Genomic DNA, 20515 nt, shown 5'->3' with positions numbered 1-20515 from the left:
TAGAACTCATTGTCTCCCGGTGATTGGCCCAAAGTCACCCAGCCATGTTTCATTGCTAAGAAAGTACTAGAACTCACAGTCTCCCAGTTTTCATTCTGGTGCCTTAACCCCCTAGACCAAATTGGCTCTTTGCTCCTCCTTTCCCCAACTTCTGACTTTTGTAGCTCTTTCATTGGGTCCTAATAGTAATGCAGCCACTTCTTCTTATTTATTTTAAAGTATTTCATTACATTTAGCTACCGCCTCATCTCACTCTTCCTGCTGAGGTTGCATCCAGTACCAGAGATACTGGATACCGTGTGGGTGCTCTGGTACCCACACAGAGATAGGTCAATGCAACAATTATTCAGACAACTTTGCATCAGAACAGATTTGCCACGGCTTTGCAGTTTAGGCCACGTGAAGCTGTGTGAACTCCAACTCCCAGAATTCCCCTGCTAGCCAATGGCAGCAGAGAGGCCCTGATTTTGATATTCTTTGCTGCCCTCTACAGGTCGTCCGCACTTTGCAGCCCAGTTTTGGTAACTCCCACTGAATAGCCGCCGGCGCCCCCTTTAAAAGATGGCCGCCTTGGCCTCCCGGAAACAGAAGCGCCTGCGTTGAACAGTAAAACGCGCTTTGGCTGCTCCAGCTCCCCGTAGCTCAATCAGCTGGCCACGGTTTTTTTTTTTTTTTTTTTCGTTTCTTCTTCCAAGATGGTGGCGCCCAGGTTACTCGGCAACCGGAGGCTTTGGGACAGTTCGACGTCCTTCTTCTTCCTCCTGCAACTCCTTCTCTCCGCGGTCGGGGCAAAGCAGGAGCCCATCAAGGCCGACTTCGATGTCAGACCCGGCGGGATGGTTCACTCGTATTCGCAAAATCTGGTGAGAGCGAACGAGCCAGAGCAGAGAGCTAGGTGGCGCCTGCTGATTGGTCGGGCTTGAGTCTTCAGTCCCGAAAAGCTAGCTTCTGATTGGTTGAAAGGAGGGGCGGGTTTTTTTTGTGATGCTGTGATTGGTCTCTTAAGAGCCGAAGGCGGGCAAGACGGAGCGTTTTGGCATGTTCCGGCCAGGCTTCCGTAGAAAGTGGCTAAATGCAGAATTGTAGTTCATAGTGGGTGCCCCAAACTTACCCCGGGGTAAATGGGTGGTAGAGCCTCTGCCATGATTTTATTCCTGCCTATAAGATGGTGGCACTTGCCATTGGCTCCATGTATGCTGTGTCTCTTTCCTCTTAATTTTTTACATTTATGTGGCTGCCCCTTTAAACCTCTTTCCAAATATTTCCAACATTTCTATTACTTTTTTTATTATATATTAATATCTTGATTAGTGGGGTAAATTCGATTTTTGCGGGCTTTGCACGTTGCGTTACACTTCTTATTTTTTCCCCAGGGTTATTGCTGAAGGGTTTTTTTTTTTGTATATTATATAAAGTGCAGGTAGTCCTCGACTTGCGACCACGATGGAGCCCAACATTTCCGTCGCTAAGTGAGACACTTGTTAAGTGAGGTTTGGCCCCCATTTTACGACCTTTCCTGCCGCAGTTATTAAGCGAATCGCTGCAGTCAAGTTAATAACACGGTGGTTAAGTGTGAAAAATGGCCATAAGTCGCTTTTTTTCAGTACCGTTGTAACTTTCAAACGGTTGTAAGTCGAGGACTGCCTATAAACATTTTAAAAAGTTAAGGATCTTAATTCCTGGTGATTGCCAGGTGGTCCTCGACTTATGACCACAATTGAGCCCATTGAGTAGGTGGTCTGAATTCAGCTGCGGAATTCAATGCCTTCTCTGATGACAAGTGTCACCGAATGCAGTAGAATACGTGGCAGACGGACGAACCATGTTCGTTTGTTTCAGTATTTCTGAGGGCCTTTTCAGTTAAAAAAAATGAGGTAACATAGTATATCTGGGAATTGCTGGGCAATATGGGAATTGGATTATTATTAGTAGGAATATGTATTTATTAAAAGTATGAACATCGATGTTCATTGCAGTTAGGGTAGCTTATATTGAATATTGGTTTAGTGGTTAAGGTATTGGGCTAGAAACTGGAACACTGAGTTCTAGTGCTTACTTACTTGTGAAAGCTGACTAGGTGACTTTAAGCCAATCACCAGGAGACTGTGAATTCTAGTCCTTCCTTAGACATGAAAGCCAGCTGGGTGACTTTGGGCCAAGCACCAGGAGACTGTGAATTCTAGTTCTTCCTTAGGCATGAAAGCTGGTTAGGTGACTTTGGGCCAATCACCAGGAGACTGAGTTCTAGTCCTACTTTAAGCATGAAAGCTGGCTAGGTGACTTTGGGCTTTTTCTCAGCCTACCCACCTCACAGGATTGTTGTTACAGGGAAAATAGAATAGGAAGAAAGAATACAGGATGTCCTCCACTTATAACAGTTCATTTAGTGACCATTCAAAGTTATAACAGCACTGAAAAAACTGACATGCCCATTTTTTACTTTTTTTTTTTATTACTCAATATAATCGTCCTGCAGAAAAATAAAGAGCGACCACAGTTAGTCCCAAAGAGAATATAGAATAACAGAGTTGGAAGGGATCTTGGGAGGTCATCTAGAATAGAATAGAATGGAATAGAATGGAATGGAATGGAATGGAATGGAATGGAATGGAATGGAATGAATAGGATGAATAGAATGAATGAGCTGGAAGGGACCTTGGAGGTCATCTAGTCCAGCCTCCTGCTCAAGCGGAATGGAATGGAATGGAATAGAATAGAAAATAATAATAGAATAGAATAGAATAGAATAGAATAGAATAGAATAGAATAGAATAGAATAGAATATTATTATTAGTCATAATTCTATGCCGCCCACTCTCCGAGGACTCTGGGCGGCTTACACCAAAGACAGTATACTAAATAGCATATTGCCCCCCAACAATCTGGGTCCTCATTTTACCCACCTCGGAAGGATGGAAGGCTGAGTCAACCTTGAGCCGGTGAGATTTGATCCGCTGATCTGCTGAACTAGCAGTCAGCTGAAGTAGCTGCAGTACTGCACTCTAACCACTGCGCCACCTCGGCCCTATTTTTCACACCATTGCAACATCCCTGTGGTCACGTGATCAAAATTCGGATGCTTAACAACCGACTCATATTTATGACGGTCACAGTGTCCCGTGGTCATATGATCCCCTTTTGTGACCTTCTGACAAGCAAAGTCAACAGGGAAGCCAGATTCGCTTAACAATCATGTTATTAACTTAACAACTGCAGGGATTCCCTTAATGAGTGTGGCAAGAAAGGTCATAAAACGGGGCAAAACTCACTTAACTACTATCTTGCTTAGCAACATAAATTTTAGGCTCAATTTTGGTCAGAATTCAAAGACTATTAGATATGTTTGCCACCTTGCGTTACTTATAAAAAATAATAAAGTCAGAATAAAAAAATATTAAAATTAAAATAGGTAGGTAGCTAATTTTAGTCATTCATTCATTCTTCGTAAAAAAAAGGGAAGTGTTCTTTCTCCATACTGCCAAATTTACAAAGATTCCAGCGTGTCGCAGCCGTCCAGTAAAAACATGCAACCAGTAAAAGGTGGATGGAGAGCATAATTAAAATAAACATTATCCTGTAAACAATCCAGAAGAAAACCAACACAAGGATAGAAAAAAAAATTAAGCAACACAATCTAAATACATAACAAAAGTAGAACTTAATCGTGAAATGGAAGCTATAAACAAGAGTTTTTAGGTAATCATGATTAAACAACAATCCCTGGCTTTTGTGTCAGGTCAAATCAGGAGCTGCTAAATGGTGTTGGAAGAAATGTCCATCTGGGTTCAGTTCCAAGCAGAGAGAAAGACACTGGAAACATGGAAGGCTGCTTGGAAAGATGGTTTAATGGTGGACAGGACCATGTGGGTTGAGGTCCTGGGCAAAAAGAGCATATGGGTGAGAGAGAGAGAGAGAGAGAGAGAGATTTATACCCTCTCCTGCGCCCTGCCTTGGGGCTTCCTGTTCCTGTGTAAGAAATGTACTCTGATTAGTTGTCAGACTCCCATGGGGCTGTGCAGGGGTAACTTTGTAGGTTGTCTTGTGTCCCAGGCTTGGTTGAATCTTGCTGGGTGATGCAATCTCCCTAGATTGTGTGTGGTGAGTTCTGTTGCTAGATGGGTAGATGTTCTGCCCCAGCTACGGACTCCAAAGAATACAGCACACACAAAGTTTGTACAAAACTTAATTTACTAAAATAACTCAGTCTTTTTCAAAACAAAGGTTGTTAATAAACTTTCTTAACAGCCTACAAGAAACCAAAGATAAAGTAATCACAATCTTACGAAGGTTGGAAGAAAGCCCAGAAGCAATGTGCAGAGAATCCAGACGCGAAGTAGAGTGAACTAAAGTTGTTCCCTACAACTTGCTTCAGTTGGCGTTCCTCCTTAAATAGGCTAAGGGAGTGGCCAATTAGCCCCAAACCTTACTCTCGAGGAGACCTCCTCCTGAGGAGCCACTCCTGCCTTTTGGCAGCTCTGCGCGCCCGTGCATCGAGAAGAGGCTCCTCCTCTTCTTCCTCTTCACTTATGGGAGCTTCTGGAGGCCCTGGCTGAATCCCCGCCTCTGGCACCACATCTTCTCCAGCCTCCTCACTGTCCGACTCGAGCACCAGCTGCACAGGCTGCTGGCGCAGCACCACACCAGCCTCCTCACTGTCAGAATCAGCTACAAACTGCACAGGCCGCTGACGGGCCACAACAGTAGAGGGCTAATCCTATTATGTCCCGAGAGTGAAGATCTATTGTTTTGTAGATAAACTGGCCCAGTCTTTTGTCTTGTAGATAACTAAAATATCAGCTGGGGCTGAGTTTCTGTCTTAAGATCTATTTCTCTTTTAGGGGAAATGTTCGGCCTTTTTATTTTATTTTTTTTTTTTTTAAGTGTTTTATTGTAAGAAGTTATAATAATACAATTTTTTCTCCATCCGGTTACATAGTATGGAAAAGGAAATAAATGCAAATTACATATTGAACATAAGTGAGTGATTTTTCCAGCCCAGATACATAGTAGTGCATAGCAGTAAATAAAGAAAAAGTGGAGAATTGTGTTCTCATTTCATTTAGGTCGTATATTATATATCTATAATAATCTTCTACTATACATTAATGAATACATAGATTTTTGTCTCCTACTTATCCGAGTATCCTCTCCTTGCCATCTTATCTTTCCTACCATCCTCTCTACATCTTCTCTTACTATTCCGTTTTACTATTTCTTGTTCTGGTCTCTTCCCTTTTTATTTCAATTTCCTCTTCTCTAGCCACCCGTACCACTTGTCCCATACGCTGTAATAATCCGAATCATCTCTGTCATTAATTTCTAATGTTAATTTATTCATCTCGGCACACTCCATTATTTTGCCGATTACTTGTTCCTCATTCGGGATTTTTTTCTCTTTCCATTGTTGGGCGAAGGCAATTCTTGCTGCTGTTATTATATGCAATGCCAAATATTTCTTCTTTTTTGTCATTTCCTTCTGAAGAATTCCCAGGAGAAGTATTTTAGGATCTAATTCAAAAGTTTCACCTATTATTTCTGAGAGCCAATTACAAATCGTCTTCCAGTACTTTTTTGCTTGGGAGCACGTCCACCAGCAATGGTAAAAGGAACCTTGCTGGTGTGCACACTTCCAACACCTTGGGTTAGAGTTAGGGAAGATCTTAGCAATTCTAGCCGGTGCTAGATGCCACCTATAAATCATCTTGTACTGGTTTTCCTTATAAGTGGTTGCCTTGGTGAGTTTTATGTTAATGTTCCATAATTGATCCCATTCTTCCAAATTTATATTTTTCCCAATATTTTTTGCCCATGCTAACATTGGGCCTTTAACTACTTCTTCCATCAGATCATATTCTACTAAGTAGTTATATATTTTAGCTAATAATTTATTATCTGTACCCATCCAAATTTTGTCAAAATCTTTGCTCCCCATTTCTATGCCATATTGTACTTTATCTTTTTTGTGTCTTGATTTTATCTGCGCATATGTCCACCATTCAATACAAATGCCTTGTTCTTTTAATTGTTCTAATGTTTTGAGGTTCCCTGCCTCATCTAGAATTTCTTTGTATTTTACAGTTTTGCCATAGTCCAGAACGTTTGGGTAGATTATCGCCTCCATGGTTGAGAGCCAGCTGGGAATTTTAGTGTAATGTTTCCGTCTTATTTCGTCCCACGTAGATTTTAGTATGTCCCTCAGTTTATGTTTATTGAAATATGTTTTGGTTTTTTTCCCGGTTTCCCATAGATAGGCATGCCAACCCATCTGAAGCTCATGCCCTTCTAATGTTAGAATTCTTTTGTTCGCTAACGTCGCCCATTCTTTTAACCATACAAGGATTGCTGCCTTGTGATATGTTTCCCAAATAGGTAATCCTAGCCCTCCCCTATTTTTTTTATCTTGTAAACTCCTGATTGCTATTCTTGGTTTTTTCCCTCCCCATATAAACTTCCTGATAATGGCATTGAGTTCATTGAAAATTTTTTTATCCAATTTGATTGGCGCTGTTTGAAACAAGAACAGCAATTTGGGTAGGATACTCATTTTAATGGTCGCTATCCTCCCGAGGAAGGAAATTTGCAACTTCCCCCACTTCTCCAAATCTTGTTTTATACTTTTTACCAGGGGTATATAATTGTCTTCTTTAAGGGCCGAATACTTTGTTGAGATCCATACTCCCAAATATTTTACTTTTTTCGCAATTTGGATTCCCATAGATTCCTCCAGGACTTCTTTTTGATTTTTCGTCATATTTTTAGTGAGCATTTTAGTTTTAGATTTGTTTAATTTAAGTCCTGCTACTTCTCCATATTTATCAAGTGTTTCCAATATATGTGTACCTGTTTCAACCGGTTCTTCCATGATTAGGACGACGTCATCCGCAAACGCTTGAACTTTATATATTTCCTTCCTTATTTTGAGCCCTTTAATTTGACCGGTCTCTCTAATCTTTTTCAATAGCACTTCTAGTGCCAATATGTACAAAAGTGGTGACATTGGGCATCCCTGTCTTACTCCTTTACTGATCTGAAATGTTTTGGTGAGTTCCCCATTTACTAGAATGTTGGCCCTTTGTTTCTCATAAATCGTCTTTATTGTATTTGTAAAATTTTGTCCAAATCCCATTATGTTCAATTGTTGCTTTATAAACTCCCAATTCAAATTGTCGAAGGCCTTCTGTGCATCTAAAAAGACTAGTGCTACCTCTTTTTCCGGATGTTCCTCATAATATTCTAGCACATCCAGGATCGTCCTAGTGTTATTCCTTATATGCCTCCCTGGGAGGAATCCATTCTGATCACTATGTATTATCTTATTTAGAATTTTTTTTAGTCTTTCCGCTAATATGTTCATATATATTTTATAATCCGTGTTGAGAAGTGAAATTGGCCGGTAATTCTGTATCAATTTGGTGTTCGATCCCTCTTTTGGTAAAAGTATAATATAGGCCTCTCTCCAGGATTCTGGTATTTTGTTTTTCATCAGGGCCTCATTAAAAATTTGTAGCATTCTTGGGAGTAGGATATCTTCTAATTCTAAATTTTTGTATAGTTCCCCTGGGAATCCATCCGGGCCCGGGGATTTGTTCTTTTTCAATTTGGCAATTGCAGTCTTTACCTCTGTTAGTGTAATCTCTTTATTTAATATTTCTTTTTCCTCCTCTCCAATCTGTGGCATTCCCTCCTCCAATAAATATTGTTTTACTTTCTCTTTGGATATATCCTCTTCCTTATATAAAGACGCATAAAAATTGTATGCTATCTCCAATTTTTTTTCTTCCTTAGTTGTGGTATGACCTTCGGTGTCTTCAAGTTGGAAGATGATTCCTTTCTCTTTCTCCTTTTTAATTCTGTAAGATAACCACCTTCCTGGCTTGTTGGCATTCTCGAAGTAATATTGTTTTGTTCTCTTAATGTTAAATGCAAGTTTTTCTTGATCCATTATATTTAATTTATGACGAATATTCATCCAATTTGCTTTTATTACTTCATTGTCAGGGTTTATTTGGGCCTCTTTCTCTGCCTTTGCCAGTTCTTCTAGTAATATTCTTAGAGATTCTCTCCTCTCTTTATTTCTGAACGCTCCATAAGATATCATTAGGCCTCTTAAATAGGCCTTCATCGTATCCCAGATTATCCCCGGGTTTGTTGGTTCTTTTTCATTTTCTTCAAAAAAGATTTCTAATTCCCTCTTGACTTTGTCGATATTTTTTTTGTCTCGTAAAAATTGTGTGTTCATTCTCCACCTTGTATTTTTTCTCTTATATGTACTCTTCCATCTAATTTCCAGTGGATTATGATCTGCCCAGGTGTTAGGTAAAATTTCCACTGACTCAATGTCCATACCCAAGTTCCTGCTTGCCCACATCATGTCTATTCTGGACCATGATTTGTTGGGATTAGAGTAGAAGGTATACTGTCTCTTGTTGGGGTGTAGTGTTCGCCAAATATCCACGAGATTTAATTCATCAACTAAGTCAAAAAAGGTTTTTGGTAGGTTTTTCCTCATTTTCTTTTGACCTCTAGGTCTTTTGTGGTCTTTATGCGCATCGACCACTCCATTAAAATCTCCAATGATGCAAACATTATTATTGTCCAATCCTCTTATTATATCTCTTGTTTTACTATAAAACTCTTTCAAATTTTTATTTGGGGCATAGATCGCTACTATTAAAATTGTTGTATTGCCTCTCTCGATTTCGACAATTAGTAATCTCCCTTTGGGGTCTGCATACTTCAATTTCGTCTTCATCTCCTTTCTAATATATAGTACCACCCCTCTCTTTTTCTTCGTAGCTAAAGAGGTATACAGATTTCCCAGTTTTTTATTATCCAAATATTTTATGTGTTCTTGTTTAATATGTACCTCCTGGAGGCATACAATATCAGCATTTTGTATAACTAATTTGTTAAAGAAAATTTTTCTTTTTTTATGATCGTTAAGTCCGTTTACATTAATTGATATAGTTTTCCAGTCGTCCATTCTTTTTACTTTCTGTTGATTTACTTAAATTTGATGTTAGTATTAGCTCGAACTGCTCTTTGGGGCCTTTGTTTCTTTCCTGCTTCTCTTCTTTCTTTCTCTTCCTTTTCTTTCTCGCCTATACTCTCTTTCCCCGTCAAAGCCTCTTCTTGGGAGCTTTTCTGGGTGAGTTCTTCTTCTGTAGTGCCAGCTTCCAGTTCCTCTTTACTACTTTGTTCGTCTTCTGACCCTCTCAGATAGTCAAGGAATTCTTGTGCCTCCACCAAGCTGTTTATTTTAATCCTCCTTCCTTGCCAGGTGATCAGCATCCCCTCCGGCAAGGTCCATCTAAAAAGTATATTCCTTTTATTTAGCTGTGAGGCCAGAAATCTGTAGTCTCTCCTTTGTTCTCTCACCCTCCTCGGCACTTGCTTCAAGACAATCACCTCTTTTTCCTTGTAGTTAATCGGTTCTTCTTTTACCATTTTATAAAAGATATCCCTCACTTTCTTACGTGCGAACCTTATGTGCACCTCTCTGGGTAGATTGTTCCGTCTAGCATAGTTAGTTTGTATTCTATACACCTCGTCCAGCTCTTTTATTATGTCATTTGAATCCTGTTGGAGCACCTCCGCTATTATTTCGGCCATTACTTGGCCTAGATTTTCGTCCTTGTCCTCTATCACGTTTTGGAAGCGCAAGTAGAAAGAGGCCTTGTCCATTTCCAATTGTATGATCGCTTCCTCCAGATCCCTATTCTGGGCCATTAATTTTTGATCCACTGTTTCTAGGTCTTTCTCTTGTTGTTCGACTTTAGATTCTATCTTACCTATTCTCTGTTCGTTATTTGAAATGGCTTGTTGTATGTCACCTATTTTCTGGTCAATGCCTTGTATGTCTATTTTGATTTCCTGGTGGTTGTTGGTCATTTTTTCTTGCATTAGAAGCATTGTTTCTTGAATCGTTACTAGTGATGCCTGCATCGCTTGCATTGTTGGAATCACTGATGCCTTCTCCGTTTTTGATAGCCCTTCCATCGATTTCTGAGTTGCAGGAGACAACATTGTAATTGTAGGGCTTGAAACGCTAGGAGTTATTTTCTTTCCTGTTTTCGCCACAGTGGATGCAAAACTTGTCATCTCCCTGAGGACCTTCGCCTGTTCTTTGACTATCCTTTCTATGTTCCTCCACACTGTCATCCACTAGTTACCTTCCCTTGTTTGGTTAACAATACTGAGGAGGAAAGAGTTTTTGAGGCTATTCCCAATTCACCAGACAGGTAGAGATGAGGTTTTGACCTTTCCTCCGCTATGCTACCCACAACTTGGCTTTATTAACTATTCCTTATTTGGAAGCAGCGTTTCTAGTTTGGCTCAATTCTTAATTAGCAATTAATTGGGTTCTCGAATCTTAAAGGCCTTTCAATACCAATACATATGATCGTTAGAATAATACTTAATATCCAGTCATTAAGCACTTAATTAATTGGTGTTATAAATTAAATCACTGTTTTATAAAAAATTTGTCCTTAAGAATATTAGTAATATTAGTAATCTTAGACACCATAATCAATCAATAACCATAGAAGAAAAAAAAATAGCTAATAACTAAGTAATAGATATATAAATAGGTAAATAGGTAAATGATTAGATAGGTATATATATAAATGAGTCAATAGATAAATAAGTAAGAAGTAAAAAATAGTGCGTTCTAATATAGCTATGCTAATATTTATATATATTAATGAAATATATTATATATATTAATTAATTAATATTACTACTTCTGATACCCTAAACTTCTATATGCTTTAAATACTTTGAATCCTTAAAATACTTATATAAATATTATACATACTTTAAATGCATAAAGAGAAAAAGAAGAAAAAAAAAGAAAAAAAAAGAGGAACAAGTATATATATATTGTGGTTTTAGACTATTTTTAAAATAATGACAAAATGTATTAATATAGATTTAAATTCTAGTCCTCTTAGTCCCTTCGAGTGCCACCTTTATTAAAGCTTATTGTTGGAAAGTACGTTAATTACTGCACCTTCTACTTCTTACTTCTTCAGAATCTTCAACTCCTTGTAAAAGTTAGTTTAATTGTTCTGTTAATTCTCTTCCTGGTGCTTCTTCTTTCCTCTCTAGCTTTTCGCTGTTCTTCTCGTTGGTATCAAGTATGGTTGCACTTCCGGTCCTAAATTTCCGGTTGCTCTCCTCAATCAGCAGAATCTCTTCCCCACGTCCTCCAAGCTCGATCTGTGCAGCAAATTAAATCCAAAAAAAAGGCTAGTGCCGCTGGTCCGCTTGCCGATCTCCCTTCCTTCCTTCTTGCCTTCTTGCCGGCCTATCTGCGATCTCGCTGTCACTCCTCCTCCTCTCTTTCAATCGCCGCTTTTTTCCTCTTTGAGCCCTTCCGCTCCGATCCAGCCAGCAGTGCTTTATTCGCTCCTCCGAAGTCAAGCGCGCTCTGGGGTAGGTGGTTACCGATGTTCTTGTCTTACTTCCCGGAATCTTTGCTTCCCCTCTTGTTGGCTATCGTGGCTTCGGGTCTGCCATTAAAGGGCAGACGCGCCCCGTTGGTTTGACAGCGGGAATCGGTCGCGCCGGGTGGGTTTGCACACCGCCACTCGACTCACCGAAGCCCCACTATAGTCCGCGAAGCCCTCCAAGCTTCCACGCCTCGAACGGTCTCCAAAACGGTGCGTTAGGTGGCAGTGGGAGAGAGCAAGCACTCTCACCACGCCATGACACCACGCATCACCAACCGGAAGTCTCATGTTCGGCCTTTTTAATATTTCCTAAAATATTTCATTCTTCTAGGAGAGGGGTCGTCCTTGACTTATAACCATTCATTTAGTGACCGTTCAAAGTTACAACGGCGCTGAGAAAAGTGACTTTTGACCATTTCCCCACTGAATGGCAGTTCCCATTTAATGACCGTTTCCCACAGTTCACTGGATCAAAATTTGGACACTTGGCAACTGCTTCATATTTATGTCGGTTGTAGCGGGCTCCGGGTCACGTGATCTCTTTTTGCGATCCCTTCTGATGAGCAAAGTCCACGGGGAAGCCCGATTCACTTAAATAACCGTGTTACGAACTTAACCAGGGCACCGATTTGCTGAACCACTGCGGCAAAGCAAGGTCGTAAAAGGGGGCAAAACTCACGGAACCGCTTTCTCGCTTAGCAGCGGGAATTGCGGTCGTGAGCCTAGGACTGCCTCTAATGAGGCATGTCGCGCAGGTCCAACCTTTTGTGTTTTGAAGACCGTGGATTTCCCTACCATTTCATTTCTCTTTTTTAACAGGGAGACGTTACCTGCACTTTTACCTACGCAGCTCAGGGCGGGACGAACGAGGTAAGTTTTTTTCTTTCTTTCAATCCTTGTGAACCATTCTACGTGGATCAGTGGTGGGTTGCTCCCGGTTCGCAAGAACTGGTAGTAAAAATTTGTAATAGTTTGGAGAACCGGTAATAACATTGGCTGGCCACGGCCCCAAACCGGTCGCTGCTCGCTTACCCCACCTCATCAGAGGCTTTTTTTTTTTTTTACTTTTAAAAGCATTTTTTCTACAACCTCTTCGGCCGAAAAAATGCTTTTAAAAGTAAAAAAAAAAAAAGCCTCTGATGATCATGCGGCTCAGCTGGGATTGTCAGAGGCTTTTCTAAGCATTTTTTTCTGCAACCTCTTAAGGTTGTAAAAAAAATGCTTTAAAAATTTTTTTTAAAAAAATAGTTGGCCACACCCACCCAGTCACATTACTCCCCCACCAAGCCATGCCCACAAAATAAGCCACGCCCACAGAACCGGTAGTAAAAAAATTTAGAACCCACCCCTGACGTGGATCTAGACAAGACCTCTGCGTTTCGCAAAACAGAACAGAACAGAACAACAGAACAGAACAGAACAGAACAACAGAACAGAATAGAATAGAATAGAATTCTTTATTGGCCAAGTGTGATTGGACACATAAGGAATTTGTCTTTGGTGCATACGCTCTCAGTGTACATAAAAGATAAGAAACATTTGTCAAGAATCATAAGGTACAACACTTAATGATAGTCATGGGATACAAATAAGCAATCAAATCATATTAGGAAACAATATCAATATAAATCGTAAGAATCCAAGCAACAAAGTTACAGTCATACAGTCGTAAGTGGAAGGAGATGGGTGATGGGAACGATGAGAAGATTAATAGTAGTGCAGATTTAGTAAATGGTAAATTAGTAAATTTACACTGTTATACAAGCTGTATACTCGCTACTTTACATTGTAGCCAAGTGTCATTTCTTCAGTGTTGTCACATGAAAAGATATACTTAAATATTTACAAAATGTGAGGTGTACTCACTTCTGTGTTATACTGTATATTGTATTTTCCTCTCCTCTTTTCTCTTCTCTCCTCTCCTCTTCCTATTTTTCTTCTCTTCTCTTCTCTTCTCTTCTCTTCTCTTCTCTTCTCTTCTCTTCTCTTCTCTTCTCTTCTCTTCTTCTCTATTCTATTTATTTTATTCTATTCATTTATTGACCTTTGCCCTTCTCTCTGATTTCAGCAATGGGAAATGATTATTGGGGTCAGCGAAGACAAGAAGTTAATTTCCTGTTCGATCTGGAGGTATGTCTTTACACCGCCCCCCCCCTCCGGTTACGGGTATAAGCTTTACAGGTAGTCCTCGCCTTATGACCGTCAAACAGCTGTCAGGTGAGTGGGCTCCATTTTATGACATTTCTTCTCACAAGTGAATCACTGCAGGTCTTAAACCATCATAAATGTGGGTCGGTTGCCCACTGTCAGTTGCCAACGCAAATCTTCAGCCCATTCTAAGCTCCTCCTCCTCCTCGTCTCTCTGCAAACCCTACTCCCTTATAGCACTGATGATGTTACCTAATTGGGTCATGAAACGTCTACAGAAAAACAACCAAGCTCAGAAAGCGCCAAGGACCCCAGAGTCGTCCTCCTCCTCCTCTCCTTCCTGTCTTCTCCTCCTCCTCTCCTTCATTCTCTCCCTTCTTCTTTTCCTCCTCCTCCTCCTCCATCCCTTCTCCTGTGGTACCTGGCTCAATAGTAGCAACAGAGGGATCTTGGAGTCCTAGTGGACAATCACTTAAATACGAGCCAGCTGTGTGCGGCAGTTGCCAAAAAAGCCAACACAGTTCTAGGCTGCATCAACAGAGGGATAGAATCAAGATCACGTGAGGTGTTAATACCACTTTATAAGGCCACACTTGGAGTACGGCATCCAGTTTTGGTCGCCACGATGTAAAAAAGACGTTGAGACTCTAGAAAGAGTGCAGAGAAGAGCAACGAAGAAGATTAGGAGACTGGAGGCTAAAACATACCAAGAAGGGCTGCAGGAATTGGGTATGTCTAGTTTGATGAAAAAAAAAAGTCAATGGGGAAACCAGATTCACTTAACAACCGTCTGACTAATTTAACGACCGCAGTGATTCACTTCACATACGAGGCAAGAAAAGTCACAAAATGGGGCAAAACCTCACCTGACAAATTTCTCCCTTAGCACCGTAAATTTTGGGCTCAATTGGGGGTCGTAAGTCAAGGGCTTACCTGTGTTAGTATTTATGCTTTTTATCATCATCTTTAAATCTTCCTTTTGTTGGTATTATTATTATTATTGTTATTCTTCTTTCTGTGGCTTTGCTGAAACACTCTGAGTGTTTCTGTGCCAGAGACAAACTCCTTGGGTGTCTAATCAGACTTGGCCAAATAAAACATGCAAGTCAATTGAATTCAATTTTTCCTTTCCTTTTCCTTTCTCTTTCCCTCCCCTTTTTGTCTTCTCTCCTCTGCCCTCCTCCTCCTCCTCTTCTTCTCCTCCTCCTCCTCCCCTCCCCTTCCTATTCTTCTTTTTCTTCTCCTCCTCCCCCTCTTTCTCTATTCTTCTTTTTCTTTTCCTCCTCTTCCCCCTCCCCCTTCTCCTTCTATTCTTCTTCTTCTCCTCCTCCTTCCCTCCTCCTCCTCTTCTTCTCCTCTTCCTCCCCTCCCCTCCCTATTCTTCTTTTTCTTTTCCTCCTCCTCCCCTTCTCCTTCTCCTATTCTTCTTCTTCTCCTCCTCCTTCCCTCCTCCTCTTCTTCTTCTCCTCCTCCTCCTCCCCTCCCCTTCCTATGCTTCTTTTTCTTCTCCTCCTCCCCCTCCTCTCCCCATTCTCCTCCTCCTCCTCGTCCCCCTCCTCCTCCTATTCTTCTTCTTCTTTTTCTTCTCCTCCTCCTTACCTCCTCCTTCCCTCCCCTTCCTATTCTTCTTTTTCTTCTCCTCCCCCTCCCCCTCCTCTTCTCCTCCTCCCCTCCTCTCCTCTCCCCTCCCTATTCTTCTCCTCCTCCTCTCCTCCCTTTCCTATTCTTCTTTTTTTCTCCTCCCCCTCCTCCTCCTCCCCTCTCCTCCCCTCCCTATTCTTCTCCTCCTCCTCCCCCCTCCCCCCTCCCCCTCCTCCTATTCTTCTTCTTCTTCTCCTCCTCCTCCTCCTCCTCCATCCCCATTCTTTTTTTTTTCCTTTTCTTTTAGGCCCCAAGGAAAATCTTACCTTTTCTTCACCCAGTTTAAAGCTGAGATGAAAGGAGCAAAGATCCAGTACGCCATGGCTTACGTGAGTCCCGTCTGAAGGGGGCTGGGGGAAGGTGGTGCCTGTAACTCAGGATTTGTATGCCAGTTTGAATTGAGGAGTCCCTTTCTCCCTCTCAGTTTATGGGTTCGCCTACTACAAAATTCTTGGCCCTTCCTATATTTTCTGCTGACCACTAGGAGGCACTACCCAACCAACTTCACCCTTATATTGGGACTGATGAGGTACATAGAATATACCTATACAGGTAGCCCTCAATTCCGCCCAAAATTGATATTGCAAAGTGAGAAACTTGTTAAGGGGGTCTTGCCCCGTTTTACGACTTTTCTCACCCCATTGGTTAAGCGAATCGCTGCAGTTGTTAAATTAGTAACACGGTCGTTAAACGAATCTGGCTTCCCCCATTGACTCTGCTCGTCGCAAAAGGGGATCGCGTGACCCGGGGACACTGCAACCGTCATAAATGTGAACCAGTTGTCAAGCACCCGAATGTAATTCTCGTGACCACGGGGATGCTGCAACGTTTATAAGTGGGAAAAACGGTCATAAGTCCCTTTTTTCAGTGCCGTTGTAACTTTGAATGGCCACTAAATGAACTGTCGTAAGTCGAGGGCTACCTACATATATAATATATGCAATTCGAGGACAAAACTGATCTTATGGTGAGTGCCTTCGAATGGTCAATTATTAAATAGAACATATAAAAAAGGGATATAGGGGAAAGGCTCCGAGGCTTCTGCTAGGAGGCCCAGAAAGAACTAACAGTGATAAGACAGAACTAATGGAGAAGAGCAACAAAGATGATGAGGGGGCTGGAGACTAAAACATATGAAGAACAGTTACTGGAATTGGGTAGGTCTAGTTCAGGGCTGTCAAACTCCTGTCCCACGGGCCAGATGCGTCACATGCTGACCACACCCACACCCGGTTTATCGAAGGGGGAAAAAGTCCCGATACATCACGTGACGATGCCGTGACGATGTGAGTTTGACGCCCCTGATCTAGTTTAATGAAAAGAAGGACTAGGGGTGACACGATAGCATCTTCCAATATCTCAGGGGCTGCCACAAAGAAGAGGGAGTCAAGCTATTCTCCAAAGCACCCGAAGGCAGGACAAGAAGCAACGGGTGGAAACTAATCAAGGAGAGAAGCAACCTAGAACGAAGAAGAAATTTTCTGACAGCGAGAACAATTAACCAGTGGAACAGCTTGCCACCAGAAGTTGTGGGTGCTCCATCACTGGAGGTTTTTAAGAAGAGACTGGACAATCATTTGTTTTGAATGGGGTAGAGTTTCCTGCCTGAGCAGGGCGCTGGAGTAGAAGACCTCCAGGGTCCCTTCCAGATCTATGATAAATAAACTCTCTGGTTTGAAAGGGTAAATAATGAGGAAAAATGGCGTCTCTCAACTGCATCCATTCGTCGCCCTACTCCTGGTTATAAAGCTTAGTCTACTCTTGGTTCAACCCTGGCCTTCCCCCCGGTCTCGTTATGGTAGAGTAGAGGACTCCTTTTTAAGCTTCCCATCGGGTACTTTTAAGTGTAGGTCATGTTGTCTTTCTTTCATTGACGCCCCACCCCTCAAGTGTGCTGCTGTTCTCAACCACATCTGCTTGGCTCCCTCTCCCCCATACCTCACAGCCTCTAGAGCAGGGGTCTCCAACCTTGGCAACTTTAAGACTTGTGGACTTCAACTCCCAGAATTCCTCAGCCAGCCGGCATTCTCCAGGCAGCAAGCTGGCTGAGGAATTCTGGGAGTTGAAGTCCACAAGTCTTAAAGTTGCCAAGGTTGGAGACCCCTGCTCTAGAGCAGGGATTTTCAACCTGGACAACTTGAAGATATATGGACTTCAATTCCCAGAATTCCTCAGCCAGCTTGCTGTCTGGAGAATTGTGGGGGTTGAAGTCCAAAAATGTTGGCTGGAGAATTCTGTGGGTTGAAGTCCACCCATGTGGGCTAGGGAATTCTGGGAGTTGAAGTCCAAAAATGTTGGCTAGGGAATTCTGGAAGTTGATGTCTACCGATGTGGGCTGGGGAATTCTGGGGTTGACGTCCATCCATGCTACCTGGGAAATTCTTGGGGTTGAAGTCCTATCATACTGCCTGAGGAATTCTGGGGGTTGATGTCCATTTTGATGATTCATCCATGCTGGCTGGGGAATTCTGGGAGTTGTAGTCCACCCATATTAGCTGGGGAATTCCTGGCGTTGAAGACCACATACATCAACTTGTGAAAGTTGTGAAACCTTAACTACACAGGATTTCCTTGGGTGCACTAGTATCTCCTCGGTGGAGTTGAGGCTGCCATCTTGACCTTTTTTGAACATTGCCAACACCCTGGGCCCACTTCCCTCTTGTCTCAGTGACCGGCCATTAAAATAGTAGGGCTGGGATCGAGCCTTTTGGGTGCTCCTGCTTGACTGAGGGGTTTGTTTCTTTCAGTCCTCGGCTAGCGTCGGAGGACAGAACGATGTCCCATTAAAAGAGGAGGAATTCCTGGTCACAGAACGGGCAGGTGAGTTTGTTTATTTGTTTGTTTGTTTATAACATCTAGACAGCCACCCATCTTTCAACCAACTCTGGAGTAGAAGACCTCCAAGGTCCCTTCCAACTCTCTCTATTCTATTTCTATTCTACTTCTAATTCTAATTAATTCTCTAATTCCAATTCTCTAATTCTATTTCTCTAATTCTAATTCTCTAATTCTCTAATTCTGATTCTTTAATTCTAATTCTCTAATTCTAATTCTCTAATTTTAATTCTGTACTTATAATTCTTTAATTCTAATTCTTACTCTCTAATTCTCATTCTCTAATTCTAATTCTCTAATTCTAATTCTTTAATTCTCATTCTCTAATTCTAATTCTCTAATTCTCTAATTCTCATTCTCTAATTCTAATTCTTTAATTCTAATTCTTTAATTCTAATTCTCTAATCCTCTAATTCTAATTCTTTGATCCTCTAACTCTAATTCTCATTTTAATTCTCTAACTCTAATTCTCTAATTCTAATTCTCTAATTCTGATTCTTTAATTCTGATTCTCTAATTCTAGTTCTCTAATTTTAATTCTGTAATTCTAATTCTGTACTTCTAATTCTCTATTTCTAATTCTTTAATTCTAATTCTTTAATTCTAATTCTAATTCTCTAATTCTCATTCTCTAATTCTAATTCTTTAATTCTAATTCTCTAGTTCTCATTCTCTAATTCAAATTCTTTAATTCTCATTCTCTAATTCTAATTCTCTAATTCAAATTCTTTAATTCTCATTTTCTAATTCTAATTCTAATTCTTCTATCCCTATCCCATTTCTATTCTATTTCTATTCTATTTCTAATCTTCCTGCCATCCTCTTCCCCTTTCCAGTGTCTCACCGGGAGGGCAAATTCCACTCCGAACTCTCCAAGCTGATGATCGTGGCCGAAAAATCCCACGATGAACTGTGAGCCCCGTCCATCTTGGCCTCAGCGAAGACACACGGTGGGACCTCGGGTCGCTCTTTGTGGGGACTCTTCTTTTCACGGATCCCAAGGTCCACCTGAGCGCGCCATGTTAAGAAGAACACATTTGGGGAAGAAACAGAAGCCATGCGTATGACCCTTGGACTCGGGAGCTCCCTTCCACCGCATTCTTCCGTGTCCTGCAACGCGTGAGAAGCGAACTGGGGACAGGATTACTGCATCTCGGATCCGATGCTGCAAAAACTGATTGCATAGGATCTGGCCGTATCCACTTGGAGCAGGATTTAGCCCAAAAGTCTTGCAGAAAGTCCATCCCTTTGCAGGAATTGGTGTGTGCGTGTTTTGCTCGCGCGTGTAATCCCCTCCAAAAAGTTTCCTTCTCCCCTCTTCCCACCTCTTCCCCATATACTGGTCGAATGGTCACCTCCCCGCTAAAAATCCCCCTCCCCCGCCCCTCCCGTGGAAATGGAGCAATCGTATAATAAAAACAGATTTATATCCTCAACTCCGGCGAGTTTCCGCCTGCCTTTCCCACCTCGCTTCCCTTACCAAAGAGGAGAAAAGACAGCGGGTCCTCAAGTTACGACCACATTCGAGCCCAGAATTTCTGTCGCTAAGCAAGACATTTCTTAAGGGCGATTCAACGGGGAAGTAAGGAGAAATTTCCTGACCGTGAGAACAATCAACCAATGGAACAGAAGCTGCCTTCAGTAGTTGTGGGAGCTTCATCACTGGAGGCTTTCAAGAAGAGACTGTCCTCTGTCCTCTGTCCTCTGTCAGGGGTTCCTGCTTGAGTGGGTTGGACTAGATGACCTATAAGGTCCCTTCCAACTCTGTTATTATTCTGTTATTCAGAAGTTGTGGCTCCGGCTTCCGCTATGGCTGCCGCTCCCCTGCTGCCGGCTCAGAGGGCTTCTCCGGCCCTGAGGAACTTGCCCATTCCTCTCGGCCGTCCAAGGAGTCCCTCTCTTTCCCCCTGTCCCTACAGGACAGGGTAGGTCCACAGACCTGTCAGTGGCGGCTCGACAGTCGGGGTTTTCGCGGGGCTCAGCAGAGCCCCGCTATTTTCCCGACTGGATCGCCGCGGCGCCAAACCTGAAGTCCCCCAAATGCAATGCGTGCCCCCCGCACATGCAGCCCCCCCGCATGCGCCCCTTGGATTAACAGATCCAAAGTTTATTCGACGCAGTTCCACAAATCGCCCAACCTGAAATCACACATTACATTGAACTCCAAAACATTGTCCAGGTTACGGATTCAAGATGGCGCATGAACTTTCAGCGGCCTACACTTAATGGGGTGACTAACAGGAGCATCGTCGTCCCATGTGGTGATGAGTGAAAGTCTGCGGGTGGAGTTTGATCCTCTTAATTGTAGCTGTCATCTTGGCATTTTGACACACCAACTCAAACACGCCCCCGACTGCTAATCCCTCCTTTAAATTTAGCCTCAGATCGATTTAATCGTGCACCACAGATTAAAACTGACTCCATCCAATGTTGTG

General features: G+C 42.0%; 1 protein-coding gene across 1 annotated transcript; it reads left to right on the top strand.

The window, feature by feature from the left end:
* The first annotated feature begins 695 nt into the window (after window positions 1-695).
* Window positions 696-19516, top strand: MYDGF (myeloid derived growth factor). Its single transcript, XM_070931906.1, has 6 exons — window positions 696-863; window positions 12276-12326; window positions 13525-13586; window positions 15493-15574; window positions 17993-18065; window positions 18917-19516. The coding sequence occupies exons 1-6, from the start codon at window positions 696-698 to the stop codon at window positions 18994-18996; spliced, it is 516 nt and encodes a 171-aa protein (XP_070788007.1). The 3' UTR covers window positions 18997-19516.
* The last annotated feature ends 999 nt before the right edge of the window (window positions 19517-20515 follow it).

This window comes from Pituophis catenifer, unplaced genomic scaffold (assembly GCF_029215685.1).
Source record: "Pituophis catenifer annectens isolate HBS135680 unplaced genomic scaffold, rPitCat1.0.hap2 SCAF_1, whole genome shotgun sequence".
In the NCBI taxonomy this organism is placed as follows: domain Eukaryota; kingdom Metazoa; phylum Chordata; class Lepidosauria; order Squamata; family Colubridae; genus Pituophis; species Pituophis catenifer.
This window is presented reverse-complemented; position numbering and strand designations above follow the sequence as displayed.